General features: G+C 40.6%; 5 protein-coding genes and 1 pseudogene across 11 annotated transcripts; 4 read left to right on the forward strand and 2 right to left on the reverse strand.

Annotated features, from left to right (window-relative positions):
- Positions 1 to 194: 194 nt before the first annotated feature.
- Positions 195 to 6,433, reverse strand: LOC104800916 (sn1-specific diacylglycerol lipase beta). Of its 4 annotated transcripts, none has more exons than XM_010523914.2 (14): positions 5,938 to 6,432; positions 5,286 to 5,424; positions 4,452 to 4,671; positions 4,217 to 4,317; positions 3,707 to 3,828; positions 3,530 to 3,621; positions 3,271 to 3,376; positions 2,849 to 3,003; positions 2,437 to 2,558; positions 2,109 to 2,230; positions 1,857 to 1,954; positions 1,509 to 1,744; positions 662 to 1,040; positions 195 to 578 (listed from the first exon to the last, which is right to left on the reverse strand). In XM_010523914.2, exons 1-14 carry the CDS (start codon positions 6,193 to 6,195, stop codon positions 494 to 496), a joined length of 2,235 nt encoding a protein of 744 aa, XP_010522216.1. In that variant the 5' UTR covers positions 6,196 to 6,432; the 3' UTR covers positions 195 to 493. The 4 variants fall into 4 exon arrangements, with proteins under 4 accessions (XP_010522216.1, XP_010522217.1, XP_010522219.1 ...); XM_010523915.2 differs by having other exon boundaries at positions 662 to 1,037; positions 5,938 to 6,195; XM_010523917.2 differs by having other exon boundaries at positions 5,383 to 5,424; positions 5,938 to 6,027.
- Positions 6,434 to 6,593: 160 nt separating this feature from the next.
- Positions 6,594 to 8,509, reverse strand: LOC104800917. 2 transcript variants are annotated; one of them, XM_010523919.2, is made up of 3 exons: positions 8,360 to 8,509; positions 8,145 to 8,265; positions 6,594 to 7,060 (listed from the first exon to the last, which is right to left on the reverse strand). In XM_010523919.2, the coding sequence occupies exons 2-3, from the start codon at positions 8,239 to 8,241 to the stop codon at positions 6,840 to 6,842; spliced, it is 318 nt and encodes a 105-aa protein (XP_010522221.1). In that variant the 5' UTR covers positions 8,242 to 8,265; positions 8,360 to 8,509; the 3' UTR covers positions 6,594 to 6,839. The 2 variants fall into 2 exon arrangements, with proteins under 2 accessions (XP_010522221.1, XP_010522220.1); XM_010523918.2 differs by having other exon boundaries at positions 8,145 to 8,276; positions 8,360 to 8,508.
- Positions 8,510 to 8,820: 311 nt separating this feature from the next.
- On the forward strand, positions 8,821 to 9,733 carry LOC104800919 (inactive protein RESTRICTED TEV MOVEMENT 1-like). Its single transcript, XM_010523920.1, has 2 exons — positions 8,821 to 9,149; positions 9,270 to 9,733. Exons 1-2 carry the CDS (start codon positions 8,916 to 8,918, stop codon positions 9,627 to 9,629), a joined length of 594 nt encoding a protein of 197 aa, XP_010522222.1. The 5' UTR covers positions 8,821 to 8,915; the 3' UTR covers positions 9,630 to 9,733.
- Positions 9,734 to 9,828: 95 nt separating this feature from the next.
- On the forward strand, positions 9,829 to 10,785 carry LOC104800920 (inactive protein RESTRICTED TEV MOVEMENT 1-like). 3 transcript variants are annotated; one of them, XM_010523924.1, is made up of 3 exons: positions 9,829 to 9,939; positions 10,053 to 10,290; positions 10,376 to 10,785. In XM_010523924.1, exons 2-3 carry the CDS (start codon positions 10,054 to 10,056, stop codon positions 10,658 to 10,660), a joined length of 522 nt encoding a protein of 173 aa, XP_010522226.1. In that variant the 5' UTR covers positions 9,829 to 9,939; position 10,053; the 3' UTR covers positions 10,661 to 10,785. The 3 variants fall into 3 exon arrangements, with proteins under 3 accessions (XP_010522226.1, XP_010522223.1, XP_010522224.1); XM_010523921.1 differs by having other exon boundaries at positions 9,829 to 10,290; XM_010523922.1 differs by having other exon boundaries at positions 9,829 to 10,290; positions 10,379 to 10,785.
- Positions 10,786 to 11,547: 762 nt separating this feature from the next.
- LOC104801543 (inactive protein RESTRICTED TEV MOVEMENT 1-like) lies at positions 11,548 to 12,081 on the forward strand. Its single transcript, XM_010524852.1, has 2 exons — positions 11,548 to 11,691; positions 11,794 to 12,081. Exons 1-2 carry the CDS (start codon positions 11,548 to 11,550, stop codon positions 12,079 to 12,081), a joined length of 432 nt encoding a protein of 143 aa, XP_010523154.1.
- Positions 12,082 to 14,806: 2,725 nt separating this feature from the next.
- Positions 14,807 to 15,998, forward strand: LOC109116116 (annotated as a pseudogene).
- Positions 15,999 to 16,218: the final 220 nt, after the last annotated feature.

Raw genomic sequence — 16,218 nt, forward strand, 5'->3', positions numbered from 1 at the left:
TAAAGATGCTTTAAACTTTTATGGGCAAAAAAGTCTGACTCTGACTATGAGAGTCCATTGCGCCTCACGTGATCTTCGGTGAATAAACCGAACCTAACCGGATCGAACCGATTAAGAAAATTGCTTCTTAATCTTATATTATCAATGTATATATTTTTCAACCGTTATAGATATATACATTTATTATTAAAAAATACAGATTGAACTAGAGCATAATCAAAAGATATATTCATGACAGAGACAAATTATATGGATCTAAGCATCTGACACTATTACGAAATTCAAATTGGTAGCAACGTGTATATCAAATCTTCTTTCTTTTTTTTTTTTTCCAGATACGTTATGGTCTGACGTATAACATACGACCAATACAGTTGTGTTCGTTGACATCAGTTAGTCTCTCGTTCGCTTCATCAATGGCTGTGAACTGTCAATGTGACGGAGAAGAACTCCAGAAAAACATCATCGGAGGAGGAGGTCAGGAGAGAGAAGATCATACGATCTGAGTTCTGTCTGCTGTCATATTCACATCTTGGAGATTCCGAGATTCCAGAACCTTCTGGATCGCGTGCCTGCATCTGAGAAACATTTCGGAACTCGGGGTTCAGAGGATTTAGTCGGAATTTTCTGTGTATATATATAGAGATAGAAAGTGTGGTACCTCCAAGGAAGATGATCAAGGAACATTGATTGGGAAACAACAATGTCCTTAAAGCTCTCTCTGTCTGCAACATATGCTTTGTAACCATCACTCGCAACATCACAGATGCCCCATCCTCGCCAGATCGGCATGTTCATTTTGTCTCTTTCAGGCACAAAATGAATCACTAAGCCCGGAAGGAACATCTCAGGCGGGTCATCGGCCGAGGTGCCCTCAGAACTCGGGACAGTTTCCATGAACTCTGACACAGGATCCTCTGAAGCTGTATTGTGGAATGGATTGGTGAACTCGTCATCTTGCATCTCATCCGCCTTCTGCTGCGTTTCAGGCTCAGATTCTTCCCAGATCGGGTAAACTTGATCTTGTTTCAGGCTCTCTACTGAAACATAAATGAATGTAGACAAAAGCAATCCATCTCATTTAGCAGCTATCTTTCCAGATGACAAAGGGAAAAAACTACCAAAACATCTCCCCAGTTTAACAATGCAATCATCCAACCCTAGAATTTGGAAATAAATAACATTTAAAATCTCAGATTTCAGGATCCCATTACTGGATATTACCCTCAAACCAGTGCTGACACTTTCCAGATACAACAGCCTGAAGTCCGCACCAAAAGGTTGCAACTTTAGCCGTATCGGGTTATCAGCCATGGTTAATAATAATGCCATGCAAGGACTAAGGACAACTTATGGGTTTATATGGAGATATCGTACAAGTTGTGCTCCTCTAGATGTTTATTTTTTCAGACAAAAGAACAGAACAAAGACTATTGGATGGGATAAAAGTAGTAATGACCTTTGATAACAGAACAAAGACTATTGGATGGGATAAAAGTAGTAATGACCTTGGAATAGACGGTGATCTGATTCTTCTGACAATCTTGCAGAAGATCCTCCGGATGTCGTTTCTTTGGCACCGTCTCTTTGGTGATTGCTCACATAGAGAAACCGACGAGCCAGTCTGAAAATCAAGGCTGTATCAGCTTTTGGGTCTTGTGCCAATGCTTTGATGGATGCTGCTTGAAGCCGAAGGATTGATCCAACCGAAAGACGTGATGAAAATTCATTATCAAGAACAATGCTGTTGAAACCATCGAAAAGCTTCAGATTAGGGATTACCGAAGGGAAGGGAAAACTAAATGGAATGAATTACTCTGAACATCAGTGTTTCTTCAGTTCGATTCAAAACTTACCTTGTCACAAAATCTGAACAAGTATCAGCTACACTTGAATCTACAGAGGGGAGGGGCCCAAAGGCATATACATGTAGGTTAGGGAATCTTCTACGCAGCTGTATACAATTAAGAACAAAAGGGAAACATAAGGTAAAGAATCAAACTCTGTCATCCACAGTATTAGAAGCACGGTTCTTTACTGTGGACATGTGGAAAGACAAGGCGAGAGCAAGAGCAAACTAGGTAACCTCGTATTATTTAAAGACGTACCCTTATTCCCAGCAATGAAGAGATAGCACCTCCCAAAGAATGTCCCACGATGCGAATGTGGTAGCCTTCACACTCGCAACCAGCACCAAGTAGTGAGGACAGGAACCCGACAGATCTGGACTCTGCATTTTCACTTCCATTGGTCAGACAAAGATGTCGAAACACCTAGAATAGAACTTGCATGCTTCTACAAATAGAAGAGAACTAATTATATATAGACCTTGAGGAGAAAATCAATGCCCTTAACATTTCCTGATGTGCTTGAAAAAATAGCAACAGTGAGGGCATCTAAGGACTATAAGAGATATAAAAGGCATAGTGTGATTACCTCCGAATTCGGGATATCCTTCAATTTGCATGAAAAGATCTCTAGCAGCTTCAACTATCCCCGAATGCCCGTAGTGTGTAAAAGAAGAGTTCATACTCTGATACCCATGATTAGGAAAATCACTGCGAGAAAGGAAAAAAGCACCGGCAGAAAGAAAAATTATCAGTGTTCCTAGCCGAGACAGAACAGTAAGATCATAGAACAAATCAGACAAAAGAGAGAGCATGCACGACATCAGGATATCCGCCATCTAAAAGCTGATTTCATCAGCAGATGCATAAAATAAGTGACATCAAGCAGTGATTTGGTAACTTACGAAATGATGAGCAGTTCAGATTAGTTCAAAATCTACAACCATGATCATTAATTAAACATATGAGAGAGAATGAGAAGAGATGGGAAGAAGCCTGACTTTATTAGCCCATCTAAATCTTCAGAAGTAAGTGGACATGCACGGCCTAGTCCATCAGTTATGAGGTCTTCAGCCGTCTCAGTTCCTCGAACAGCAATCACAACACATCTAAGGTAATGTAGGACTACGACAAAGTACGTTGCTTTACACTTCTCCTGCCATGAGAAATTAATTAAACAATAAATGAACTTGAAGGCATCAGAATGTCTTCTTGTTTGGTGATAGGAACAAGATCAAATAACTCATAAGATCAAATAACTTCAATGCAAAACTACATCATTTCCTGTAAATAACCAACTAGCCAATGAGTTGAGTGCTCATGTCTTCTTATGTATAATTGTTGCACCGAAAACTGATATGGCATCATCCCTTGTTCCTGTTCATGGTAATAGATCTAAGATAAGAGGGTTGAACAAAATTACCCTACAAATTCGACCACGCCGAAGAACGTGAGATGGGTAGCTAATGAACTTCAAGAAGGCAGCTGCATGACCTCGCCACCAGTTATCACCATCAAGTTTAGGTCGCCTAGAGAAAAATGTTAAGAAAATTCTCGCATCATCGTCGTGCAAATTCATTTGTATCAACGTTTCCGGAAGACACGAGAAATCCATGGGAAGGCCAAACATCACAAAAAAAAAAAAAAGGTTTCACCCAAAGAGCTAACCAGATGTAAAATACCATTTACGGCTCCAGGGAGTTAAAATCCCTTGCCTACAAATCCATGTGCATAAAAATAAGGCAGGATTTCTCCCGATATCAAGTAGTGGCCCCTGCACAAAGCCACATACACAAATAAGAAATATCCATGTAACCACTGACGAAAAACAGTTTTGAACTTATGTCTTGTTCACATACAGTGTAAGCAGCTTCGGCAAATCTATGGAAGCTAGCAGCCTCTTGAAGCCGATCCATCGGTGCCTCCATGAAGCCTTCATATGATTTAGAAAACTGGCTATTACTCTGCAGCAGAGCAAGACCTGAATAGATAAATCTTTACAAAGTGTTAGAGACTCAGATTAGCCGCAACCCTTATATCAGCCAAAACCACTCTTTAGATATTCATGAATAACATTAGCATCTTGCTCTAGAGAACTTTAATTAATAATTGATGCCAAAACAGTTTCCAGCTGCAAAAAATGGTTTTGAATACCAACTGCAATAAGCCAGCAATGCAATTGGCTTTGCAAACCAAATATCTATACGACTCTACTCTTCTTCCATATAGAAATCATGCCACTTTGTCTCCTGATAATAGTGAAATTTGATATGTTTTGTACTGTCATACTCGCTAGAAGTTGTAAATTGGGCAAACAAACACCATTACTCAGCAACAGGCCTATTATAAGTTCCAGAATCGAAAATAACCTGCCAAAAATTCCAAATGACCAGTGCCTGATGCACGGTATGCAACAAGATCACCCAATAGTCTTGCTACTGAATACACTTCATCTTCCTCCATTACACTCCTGCAAAAGTCAATCAAGGGGTTGATAAGATTTTTACTTAGAAATCGACTTGCTACCGTTGAAAAACAAACTTTTCAAAATCAAGATGAAGGGAATATCCATCCACCAGATTGCTAAGAATCGATAAAACTTACATGTATTTGGCACGTCCGAGACAACACAAAACTTCACGAATTCCATGGTCAAATACCTCTTGGTAGTGAGCTTTCCAGGCATCATCTTGGGTTGTGTAGAAGGACCTCCATTGTAATATGTCTGATCCTATAAAGCATTGTGCCAGAGCAACGAAGCAAACTGCAATGACGAAAGCAACCTGCAAAGTTTTCTCCCACTCGAGACTGTCTGAAGTTAATCCTGCATAAAGGAGATACAAAAGACATGCTTTAGCATGAAAAAAGTAGAAGAAAAGACTAGAGAGTACAAGACGGTGGAGCTTAGATATGAGTATTTGTATGAATTGTCTGGCAGCGCACACTTAAGCAGAACAGAATCTTGGAAACTGATTTTTTGTCAAGTCACAACCAAGTTGCAAGATCAATGTAAAACAGTGCGATATGTTTTGATCAATAGAATCCCACAGCATAGATGATATGAGGAGAGCCTGCATCCTCATGCACAAAATCTGAACAAACCAGCATTAGGAATCGATACCAATGGCCCACAGAAATATAACATGAAAGGTGAGTCAGATTTGAGTAGTAAGCCAGATCACCGACTGAATGGCAATGGATAATCAACAACAAATAATTTTAAGTGATGGTCTGCACAGGATGAATGAACTGAAAAGCATTGAAGAGTTTTCAACATACATGATAACAAACATTTTGGTGACTGTTCGACAGGGAGGGAAGATAAATATGCACGTGAGAACTACATACTAGAATAAATTTATACACAAATAGAATCGAACTGCCCAAGTACATGCCAGTTTAGTCACTGAAAGTAAAAATAAAACGTGTTTGATTTACCTAAAACGCAATTCCTTGGCATTCCACCATGGGAAACAAATTTGGCCACATGGAACATAAGGTAAGTTGCACCAATAAATTGCAATACAGTAATTACCATTGCAAACCGGGTCCACCAGAGCCATGTCTTATACTTTAACTGCATTGTAAGAAAGGAAACTGTGTCATTTCATGCTCTGTTGTAAACTCGCACTTATCACAAGTTCGTCACATAACGCCAGTCAAAATCCAAATCATGACCAGTATATAGAATCTCCTGCTTCAACATCTATCTCAGGACTTTCACCAGCTAGGACATGGAGAAGAAAACTTCTCCAACACTATGCACAAACCAAATCTCAAGTAAGAGAGCCTCAAAACACTAACCAAATTAGCTGAAACATGTATATCGCAGAATTAATCATGTTTCACCATGAGGGTTAGACCTCTCGTTTTTAAGACATTCTATTACACTAAGCCACGACTGCAATTTCAACTACAAGATGGAATCTTCTGGAACCCCAAAAGTAGAGCTACTCAAGCCCAAGAGAGAAACAAGGTTTCAGACACAAACCCAAGTCGCATACGTGTTCCAAATCCCACAAAAGAACCCTAAAACACAAATTCACCAATGGGGACAATGAAACATGAAGCTTAAAACTTAGGCAAATACCCTTCTTTCGTGGTTAATCTCCGTCGGAGAATCCATAATAGACTTTGCCATGAGTTCCTGAGCAGTGCCCATCTTAACCATGGCGGCGAGTTTAACACCGGCGAGGAAACAGACGGCGAACAAAGGAAAGAGGTCTCTGCGGCCGCAATCCGGGGAAGCCACCAGAGCCAGAACAGCACCGGAGACAACCACGACGAGGTTGGCGATCCCCAGAACCATGATCGTCCTCCTCACTCTCTTCAATGTCGAAATCCACATGGTGGATTTCGGTTTCCGTTGATTTTTCTTTCTGCGACTCGTTTTCTGGTTGCGACGAGAGACACCAGTGGATTCGGGTCGAATGTTTCACCGCGACAGGACAGGACACGCGATGAAAAACCTCCGGCCGACAAATTCGCAACCGATCTCTCTCAATCTACACAGGTTGTCGTAGGCTGGATTGTCGGGAGGAGAATATTTTGATCATCGGCTGAAACAGGGAAGACCTATAGTTTTCAGAATGTGATAATATAACATATTTATTTATAGTCAAATAAAAGAGGAGAAATTCGCTGACAAAAAAGAAAAGAAAAAAAAAAAAAAAAAAAAGAGGACTTCTGTCTGTTTTTGGCACTTTGTAAGATATACGTTATTTATATATAAAAGAAAGAAAGAAAGGAAAAAAAAAAAGGAGTTGTAGTCATAAGATGAATGTAATTCCATAACGATTATGAAACTGACTTGACACAGATCTTAAGCTCTGTCTCTGTTCATCAAGCACACCCAAGATACCGAAAACAAATACAAAGCCAGAGGCCGAACTCGAGACTGAATGCACCATAAGCGTTCCTCGTTCTGACAAAAATCTCGTTCCTTTGGATTCTCCGGCGATGTTCGGATCTTGAAAACGAACTGGGCGGCTGTCATTCTTGTTTCTTGAGCGCAGGGTCGGTACTGGTGGTTCCCGATGTCAATTTGTTCACGCTATCTTTTGCCTCCGCAAGAAACGCGGCGTCTGGCTTGTGCTTATCCACGGGTTCCTTCATGGCCATACAGATGTAGAACACAATCACTATATTTACTGATACCACTGCGAGAAATCCGCTCAGGAGTGTTAACGAATGTGGAGACAATGTCGTCACACCTGCCAAAGATTTGAATATGTATCAGTACAGGAGGTTTCCTTAAAAAACGAAAAGATGTAGCTCATGATCTCAGCTAAATTTCCCTCAGTCACCTAACCCGAACTGGTGATAACAGAAACCAAGATTCAAAGGGTTTTTCAATATAGCAACCGCAGAGATCGTCACATCAGGTTCTTTGGAAAGACTAAATAGCGGGTTTTGAAGATAAAGAAACAGCAGATAGCAGGGCATTATCATTTAACATACTACTGCCATCTGATTTTCTAGCAAATCATCTCTGTCCTAAAACTTTAGTCTTGAACTAAGAACTCCTCAATCATCTTAGTTCAGGAGATCTAGAGTAAACACCCACAACCTAAATGCAAACCTAAAATGAGATGCTTAAAAGAAGTCACTGCAAATCTAAAGCCAAAAAAAAAAAAGCACAGGATTCTATCAGACAGGTTTTCTCAAAACCCACCAAAGGATTTGTCAGATTAAGCGTATCAGAAATGGTTTCAAACGAGAAAGGGTTCACCTCCAGGCCTTCCAGTTCCAATCCAACCATGATAAAACTAAAAGCTCAATAGCAGACTCACTAGTAATAACAACAAGCCTACCATCAGTTCATACATAGAAGCATCTTTGGGTACCATACTACCATGTCTAATATATATGTTCAACCCTCCGAGCTAGCTGCAGCCTCTGTTTGGAGAAACCGGCATATCGATGAAACCAGGGCACGAAGCAAAAGCTGAGCTACAGACTAACCTAAGCAATGGCCTAACATTCAGCATATAAGCAGCATTACTGCTAGTGATTCAAAATTCTGCAAGTACAGCCTCTACACTCTTCCTGCATTCACTAGTAATGGCAAATGTCACTAGTCCTACATCTTTGATGTCGAGATATACTGATAGTTAAACGTATCAACACGAAATCCAACTTAATTAGCCACACCATACTTGTACTGCATCAAAGATCTCCACTTTAAGCAGATGATTGAGCTAAAAAATCATCCGCGGAAGCAAAGGTACAAGCCAAACATCTCACGAATCAAATCCAGACATCCTGATCATGAAATAGGCAAAAATTTGACCTTACCCGGAAACAAGTCGTTGTTGAATCCATATAGTATCCCAACGGGCAGAACCCACATGAAAATAGATGCAATCAAGAACTTCTGTAAAACCCCAGCCATGGAAACTCCACAAGAAGATCCAATCTACACAGAAACTAAAAAAAAAAAGAATTCATTGATTGATCCGACGAGGAAGAAAAATCAGGAACGGGAGAGAGAGAGAGAGAGACAGAGAAACCTATTGGCGGGTTCTAGGGCTTTGGACGAAGGACAGAGAAACCAGAAGGTAAAGGAAGAAAATAAGAGCGGAGACAAAGTGATGGATCTAGCGAGTTGACTCGGTCGGGAACTGTTTGCCGCCGGACTGCCGGAGAGCAGGAGACGGACGGAGGAGATGCTCGAAAATAAAAGATCCCGTGGTAATTCGAATTGGGCCGACATAATGGGCTTTCAAGTGCCCAAATCATTTTGTATAATTTAACTAGAAAAGAAATCAAGAGAATAAATAAATAAAAGCAAAGGAATAACAGATTGTGACCATATAGGAAAAGTTAAGCAAAGAATATTACAATGGTTAAAAATCAAATTAATATTTCGAAGAAAGGAATATGATTCTACTGTCTTAATCCCGTAGACATATATATATCAATAATACATCCCTCTCTCTAATTCTAATTTAAATATAATTAATATAACTTGAATAAAAATTTCCAAAGAGAGAGAGAGAGCAGCACGCCCAGGCGAAGGATCACACATTCTCAGGTAGCAGATTTATCATACATACGTATATACAGATGTGTTTGGATGGAAACAGGATGATAAAAGTGGGTCCGGTTGGGAAGAGCGATCCCAGCGTCGCCTCGATTGTTCAATGGGACGATGCCGGTCGAACTGAAATCTGTCAGATAATCTTGTCGGGAGGAGACATGGGGATAACTTCGATCCAGTTCCAGTTCTTCGAAGACGGTAAACTCGTTTTATCCAACATCTACGGCCAATCTTCTCATGCGGGAAACATTTTCGAAACCGTAAGTGTAATCCGAATCTTCTTTTAATGTTCCCCTTTTCTTGATTCAGAGCTTGGATTCTTGAATCTGCGTTTGGTTTAATATGGATGATCTCTCGATGTTTGAATACGAATAACGCAGATCGAGCTGAACTATCCGGACGAATATATAACCGGAATCAGTGGCGAATATACGACCGAGCAGTTCACGTCGTACGGTCATAGAAATCCTCGGATCAGAGCTATCAAGTTCACAACCAATGAAGCAGAGTACGGTCCGTTGGGGCGAGCGATCGGCATGTCGAGCGGCGTAAGATTCTCGTTCAAGCTCGGGAAATCTCCTCAGTTCGGGGGTTTCCACGGGACGTACGACACGACACACGGTCTGCATTCGATCGGCGTCTACTTGAAACCGAAAGCGTCTGTACAGTCCAAGAACCATAAGGTCGATCCGGCCACTGTTGTTGAGGAGCAGGCTTCGGTTATTTCCTTGGATCCTTGATTCTGTAAAATCTTGATTTTCGTGTTTCCATGCATGGAACTCGGTATGATAAATCAATGCAGGTACGTGTGTGCATGGAACTAAGATCATGCATTTGCATTCAAGTCGTACATTCCCATGATTATTGCAAATAAATATCACTTAACTCAACGAGGCAGGAATTCACGGTGGGCACTAACAAGTTCATCCCCCAAGTTAAATGTCGACTTTTGATATATAACAATAATAATATCGCTGTATAAACGACTATATCGTCTGCAAAATCCTCTCGAAATTGAGAAAGAAACGAAAAGGGCAAATCCGGTATCAGGTAAATAAACACGTAATGTACACTCATGCTGTTTCCTTCAAAGATCTGGAAGAATCTACCAAGTATACGTATATTGAGCTATCCTATAACATATGGGATGATTATGCACACAGGATGATCAAATTCCCTCCCGTGGGGAGACTTTACGCTGATGAACGAGCTTGTGAACATTGGGATGATAGGGGTCGCAGCGAAATCTCTCAGATATTCGTAACCGCAGACGACGGAGGGATACGAACGATCCAATTCCAATACATTGATGAAAATGGAAAATTAGAGCTATCGAGACCATACGGTTTGGCGTCCGGCCCACAATCTGGTTTCGGACGTAGCAAATTGTTGTGCCACACTGTAATTTTTCTATTCATACGATTCAGTTCTCCACGTTGTTACGCACTTCTATAATATGATACAATCCTCGAGCCGATTTCATCAGCAGGTCGAGTTGGAACATCCGAGAGAGTATCTCACTGAAATCAGCGGCTTGGCCGAGATGGACGCTAGAGTCGGCTATCCGACCATAAAGGCTATCAGATTCACGACCAACTTGAAGGAGTACGGACCATACGGTCAACCGGTCAAGACGGTCAGCTTCAGGTTTGAGCTGGGAAAGTCTCGCCAGTTCGGTGGTTTCTACGGCTCGTACAGCGCCCACGGTCTTCACCGCATCGGTGTTTATCTCAAACCCAAAACTTTAGGGGTTAAGGTGGAAAAGGCTTGAAGAAAGATATCGCGTTTGTTTAGATTTATATGTTCCTGATATCCGATAGTTTGCTTTATTAAATATATATATGTCGACCAATGTGCCATGTATTCTTTGATTTGCATGTTCCAGCATTACTTGTCTCTTAATTACCACAACAAAAATAATTAATGTTTGTATTCCGTTATATATATATATATATATGATCTCTCGACCTTCCAATTCGAGTATATATCGCATATAGAACTGAATTGTCCGAACGAATGTATAGTCGGAGTCTGATCAAATTAAATTAAGTATTATGAAAAATAAATATTAAAAAAACACATGCAATTCGATGACTCGTTGAGGTGGCTCAACAGAACTCAAGAGCCTTAAAAATGCTGTCCAAGAAATTTGTTTGGTTCTCGTTTTACGTATTTTCCATGCATGTGACGTGGTAATACGATACGTTAATGCATGTTCATGTATCGACATAAGATCATTAACGGGTCCCAATGATAATTGAATCACTCTTTAAATCGAAATGCGGGAATTCCGGTGGACACTGTAACATGTTCATCCACCCGAATTAAATGCTCATCGTCTACAGGTGATTCTCTCCTGATAAATCCAAACAAACGCGCGCACTCCTCAGTTGAAATTGTGAAATAAAAGACCAAGGGAGGATCATCAAGTATAAGGTACGTCATATAATGTTTTCTTCAGAGATGTTGAAGAATCTAAGACTTATTTGATATATATATATATATATATATATATATATATATATAACATTTGGGATTTGTATACGCAGGATGATGAAATTTGGTCCGGTAGGGATTTCATGCATGGACGGACGAGAGTGTAGTCATTGGGATGATAGCAGTCGTGCCGAGCTCTCTCAGATATTTGTATTCGCGGATATGTCAGGGATACGAACGATCCGATTCCAATACATTGAAGATGGAAAACTTGTGCTATCCAACCCGTATGGTGGTGACTCGTCCAACCAATACTACCAAGCAAGTGGTACATCACCGTGCCCTAATGCATTATCGTGCCACACTGTAAGTGTACATGGATCTTTTCCCCCCATTATTACAGCATTTCAGTCTTCCTCCTGTTGCGTAATAATATCATTCGAGATGGGACGTGCCGATTAGCTGCAGATAGAGTTGGACCATCCTAAAGAGTATCTCATCGGAGTCAGCGGCAGAGCTATGGTCTCAGGCGCCAGAAGGTATCCAAACATAATAGCTCTCGCATTCACCACCAACTTGAAGGAGTACGGTCCCTTTGGTCGACCGCATTCTCTCCCGTGCGAAGAGTTCAGGTTTGACCTCGGAAAGTCTCGCCAGTTTGGCGGTTTCTACGGGTCGTACAACGCCTACGGTCTTCACCGCATCGGTGTTTATCTCAAGCCCAAATCTACCATCGTTAAGGAGGAAAAGCCTTGAAGACATCTACAGATTTATCTATTCCTACTGTCCCACCAATTCAGTAGATGTGTCGCGTATGAAGGAACACATTGTGAAAAACCGCGCGTTAATATATAGTTCTGTTGTGCATCAACAAGTAACATAAAGCTTTTGGTGGAGATCTTATGTCTGAACCGTTCAACCAGTGCAATGAAGACGTCTAACTCATATGCGGATATACTAGTGATGATACCAGAATTACTCGAGTAATTAAGGGATGAGTATCATCTTTATATATATGCATGTGGCCGACTTGTATAAGAAGCTGAAGATTGGAATCTTTTTTCTAGCTTTCCTGATTCAGGGTTTAAGAGTCTTTTTGAGTTTGTGTTTCGCATCATACGATATCTGCAATCTTGGAATACTAGTGTTAATGGACGGATCGAACTGAATTATCCGGACGAATAAGTAACCGGAGTCAGTGATGAATGTACGACCGAGCCATTAACAAATTCATAACCGATGAAGGTGAGTACGGTTTACGTATAGCCATTCATGTAATGTGGTATGATTAATCAATGTATGTACGTGTAAATGCATGCGTATCGCAACTAAGAACATGCATTGCATGCAACTTACACATTATTGCAAATACAGAGTACCAATCTTTTAATTCAACAAGGCAGAGGAATTCCAGTGGACACTAACAAGTTCATCGATCCCCCAGAATTAAATGATCCTCGTCTGCAGTATTTCGAATATATCATATATATATAAAGTCTCTTCTGCCAAAGGGAGAATGGAGGGATTAGCTTGTGGTTGTGACTGAATATCACCATCTTTTATGGTTCAAGTTTTTCTAAATAAAAAACTTGCCACTTGGCTTTGTCTCCCACTAATTGTTGGAGGCACCACTAACAGCTAGCTGTGTGTGTATATAAAACAATAACAAGTTCTTGCATGCGAGGTTACGGATTCCAATTATTATTGCAATTAAAGATCACTCTTTAAATTCATAGGCAGGAATTCCGGTGGACACTAACAATCAGTTCGTGCATTCTTTCGATAAACGTCACTCTATATAAGCCATTCTCTTCTGCAAAACCCAAACATCGTCTCCATTTGGTGGAAGAAAGGAAAGGGCAAATCGTCAAATTAGTACCAGTCAGGTACAAAATATCTCGAATCCACGTAGTTTACATGTCTAAAAAAAGCCATTTCCGGCTGTTTAACAACACCGATTACCATTTCATAACATTTGTGGATATACGTACAGAGCAGGATGATCCAATGTGGCCCCGTAGGGACATTTTCCAGCTATGGACGAAAGTACGAATATTGGGATGACAGCCAGCGTGGCCAGCTCTCTCAGATATTTGTAACCTCGGATAGCAAAGGGATACGAACGATCCAGTTCCAATACATCGAAAATGGTAAACTTGTGCTTTCAGAACCGTATGGTGCGTCATGGGACAAATGTGATTGGAGAAGTTGCGTAAGCCTGAACACTGTCAGTATTTCCACCTGTTTATGCACTTTTATTATATATATACATACAGTCGTTGAAAATTACACGTGGCGATTTGAGATGCAGATAGAGTTGGACCGCCCTAAAGAGTATCTGATTGGGTTAAGCGGTGTAGTTGCGGGTGTCTCATCGGACTATCCTATTCCTACCATTAGGGCTCTGACATTCACCACAAACTTGAAGCAGTACGGACCATACGGTGAAGCATTCAGTTCATACAGTTTCAGGATCGATCTTGGAAAGTCTAATCAGTTTGGTGGTTTCTATGGCTCGTACAACTGCTACGGTCTTCAGGGCATCGGTGTTTATGTCAAACCCAAAACTTTAAGCATTAAGACAGAAAATGCTTAATATGTCGGTCCATGTGTGATGCACTCTTTGATAATTAAAGATCGTGAATTATGTTTGCATCAATAAAGTAAAAAAAAAAAAGCTTTTGGTTGAGGTTTTATATATGTCTGAATTATTCGTTCAATCAGTACACACTCTTCTCCGGCATGCAATGGTGTACCTCTCAATCGAATTCAGGTCCTTCCACTGGCCGCGGAAGCTTTAAACCACTCGAGTTCAGTTTCGATCACTTTGATGGTGTCCACGGGTTAAGGCGAAAAGATGTGAAGATAGCACCATGTGGTTTGGATTTGTATATTCCTGCTACCCCATCGTTGGTTAAAAGTAAATATGTCGGACGATGCATTAAGACCTAGCTAAGACGTTTATTTATACAGTCCGACCATTGTTCTCGAGGAGAGACGGCTTCGGCTATTTCCTTGGATCTCTAATCTTGGTTTACGTACTTCTAATGTGGTATGGTAAAATGAATGTACGTACCGGGACTGTTGCTGCGTTGTTGATACGCGCGCATATTCGCTTTTCAATCTATTTTCAAATTCAAATTTCTTGCTGCGATCGTTACAGAGATTTGCTGTGTGTGTATATAAACACACGGATACGTGACTGAGAAAATATCAGATTTTTTTTCGCCTTTCAGATCTGATAGTACACAGCGTACTGATGAGATCATGCATGGTTACGGATTCCAATTATTATTGCAATTAAAGATCGCTCTTTAATCTCACAAGTTCATCCGCCGATCACCCTCTCGATGTCGCGAAAGAAAAGGAAAGGGGCAAATCGTCAAAAAGTCTCGATTACAAAATATCTCGAATCCATGCAGCTTTCTTTGGTTATTATTCCTGTTTCATAACATTCTGGGGATGTACGGACTAGAGCAGGATGATCAAATGCGGCCCCGTGGGGATATTTTCCAGCTGTGGACGAAGGTATGACAATTGGGATGATTGCCAGCGTGGTCAGCTCTCTCAGATATTTGTAACCGCCCGACCGCAGAGGCATACGGACGATCCAGTTCCAGTACATCGAAAATGGGAAACTCGCGCTTTCTAAACCCTATGGTGCGTTATGGGACAACTGCGACCGAAGTTGCCTACGGTTGAGCACTGTAAGCGTTTTCATATTCTTTTATACCATTATCCCTCGTATATATGCAAATGCAGTCCGCGGAATTACACGTGGCAAATTGAGATGCGGATAGAGTTGGACCATCCCAGAGAGTATCTGACTGGAATAGGCGGTGTGGCTGAGGAGGGTGGATACGACTATCCTGCCATAAGGGCTCTCACATTCACCACCAACTTGAAGCAGTACGGACCGTACGGTGAAACAAGTTCAGAAAGATTCAGTTTCGAGCTCGGAAGGTCTAATTAGTTTGGTGGTTTGTATTAGGGCTGGGCACAAATACCCGAAAATCGGGTATCCGTCGGATACTCGTCTCATGGATACCCGATTTTAGGGTACTCATAATTTTCAAATCCGAATCCAAATCCTGATTTTTCAATACCCGTGAATCCAGATCCAAATCCGGGTAATAGAATTTTTAAAACCGTATACCCGCGGGTACCCGACTATTATGATTATAAATAATTATATTTTATATTTATATAACATTTTTATAAAATATAATTATTCTAGATTAAATAATTTCATATTTTTTAAAATTAATTCAAAAAAATTAAATTTATTATTATTTATCTCTTATTATTTCTTTTGTCTCGTATATTTTATCATAATTCATCAATTTTTATAAATATATCTTCATTTTTTGAAAATTTTATATTTGAATATTGTTGTTTTTCTTAAAAAAAATCTGGATCCGGATATCCGCGAATACCCGACCATTATTCCGGATACCCGTACCCCGGATACTCGTAAATACCAAATTCCGGATACAAATCTTATATTTAAATACCCGAGCCTCCCGGATCCAAATCCAAATCTCTCGATTTTCCCCGGTATCCGACCCGTGCCCACCCCTAGTTTGTATGGATCGTACAACGGCAATGGTCTTCAGGGCATCGGCATTTATCTCGAGCCCAAAACTTCTGTCGTTAAGGTCGAAAATGCTTAATATGTCGGTCCATGCATGATGTACTCTTCGGTAATGGGTATTCCACATTGTCAAGGATCGCTAATCATGTTTGCATCAATAAAGCATTTTGGTTGAGGTCTTATATCTGAATTATTCAATTCAATCAGTACGCACTCTATGTGTTCCATTGTCTTCGTCTCTCTCTCGGTTCAATTTCTGGTTCATTTTTGAGTCTACATACAAGTCAGGAAATCTCCTC

Source organism: Tarenaya hassleriana, unplaced genomic scaffold (genome assembly GCF_000463585.1).
Source record: "Tarenaya hassleriana unplaced genomic scaffold, ASM46358v1 Cleome7, whole genome shotgun sequence".
Lineage (NCBI taxonomy): Eukaryota > Viridiplantae > Streptophyta > Magnoliopsida > Brassicales > Cleomaceae > Tarenaya > Tarenaya hassleriana.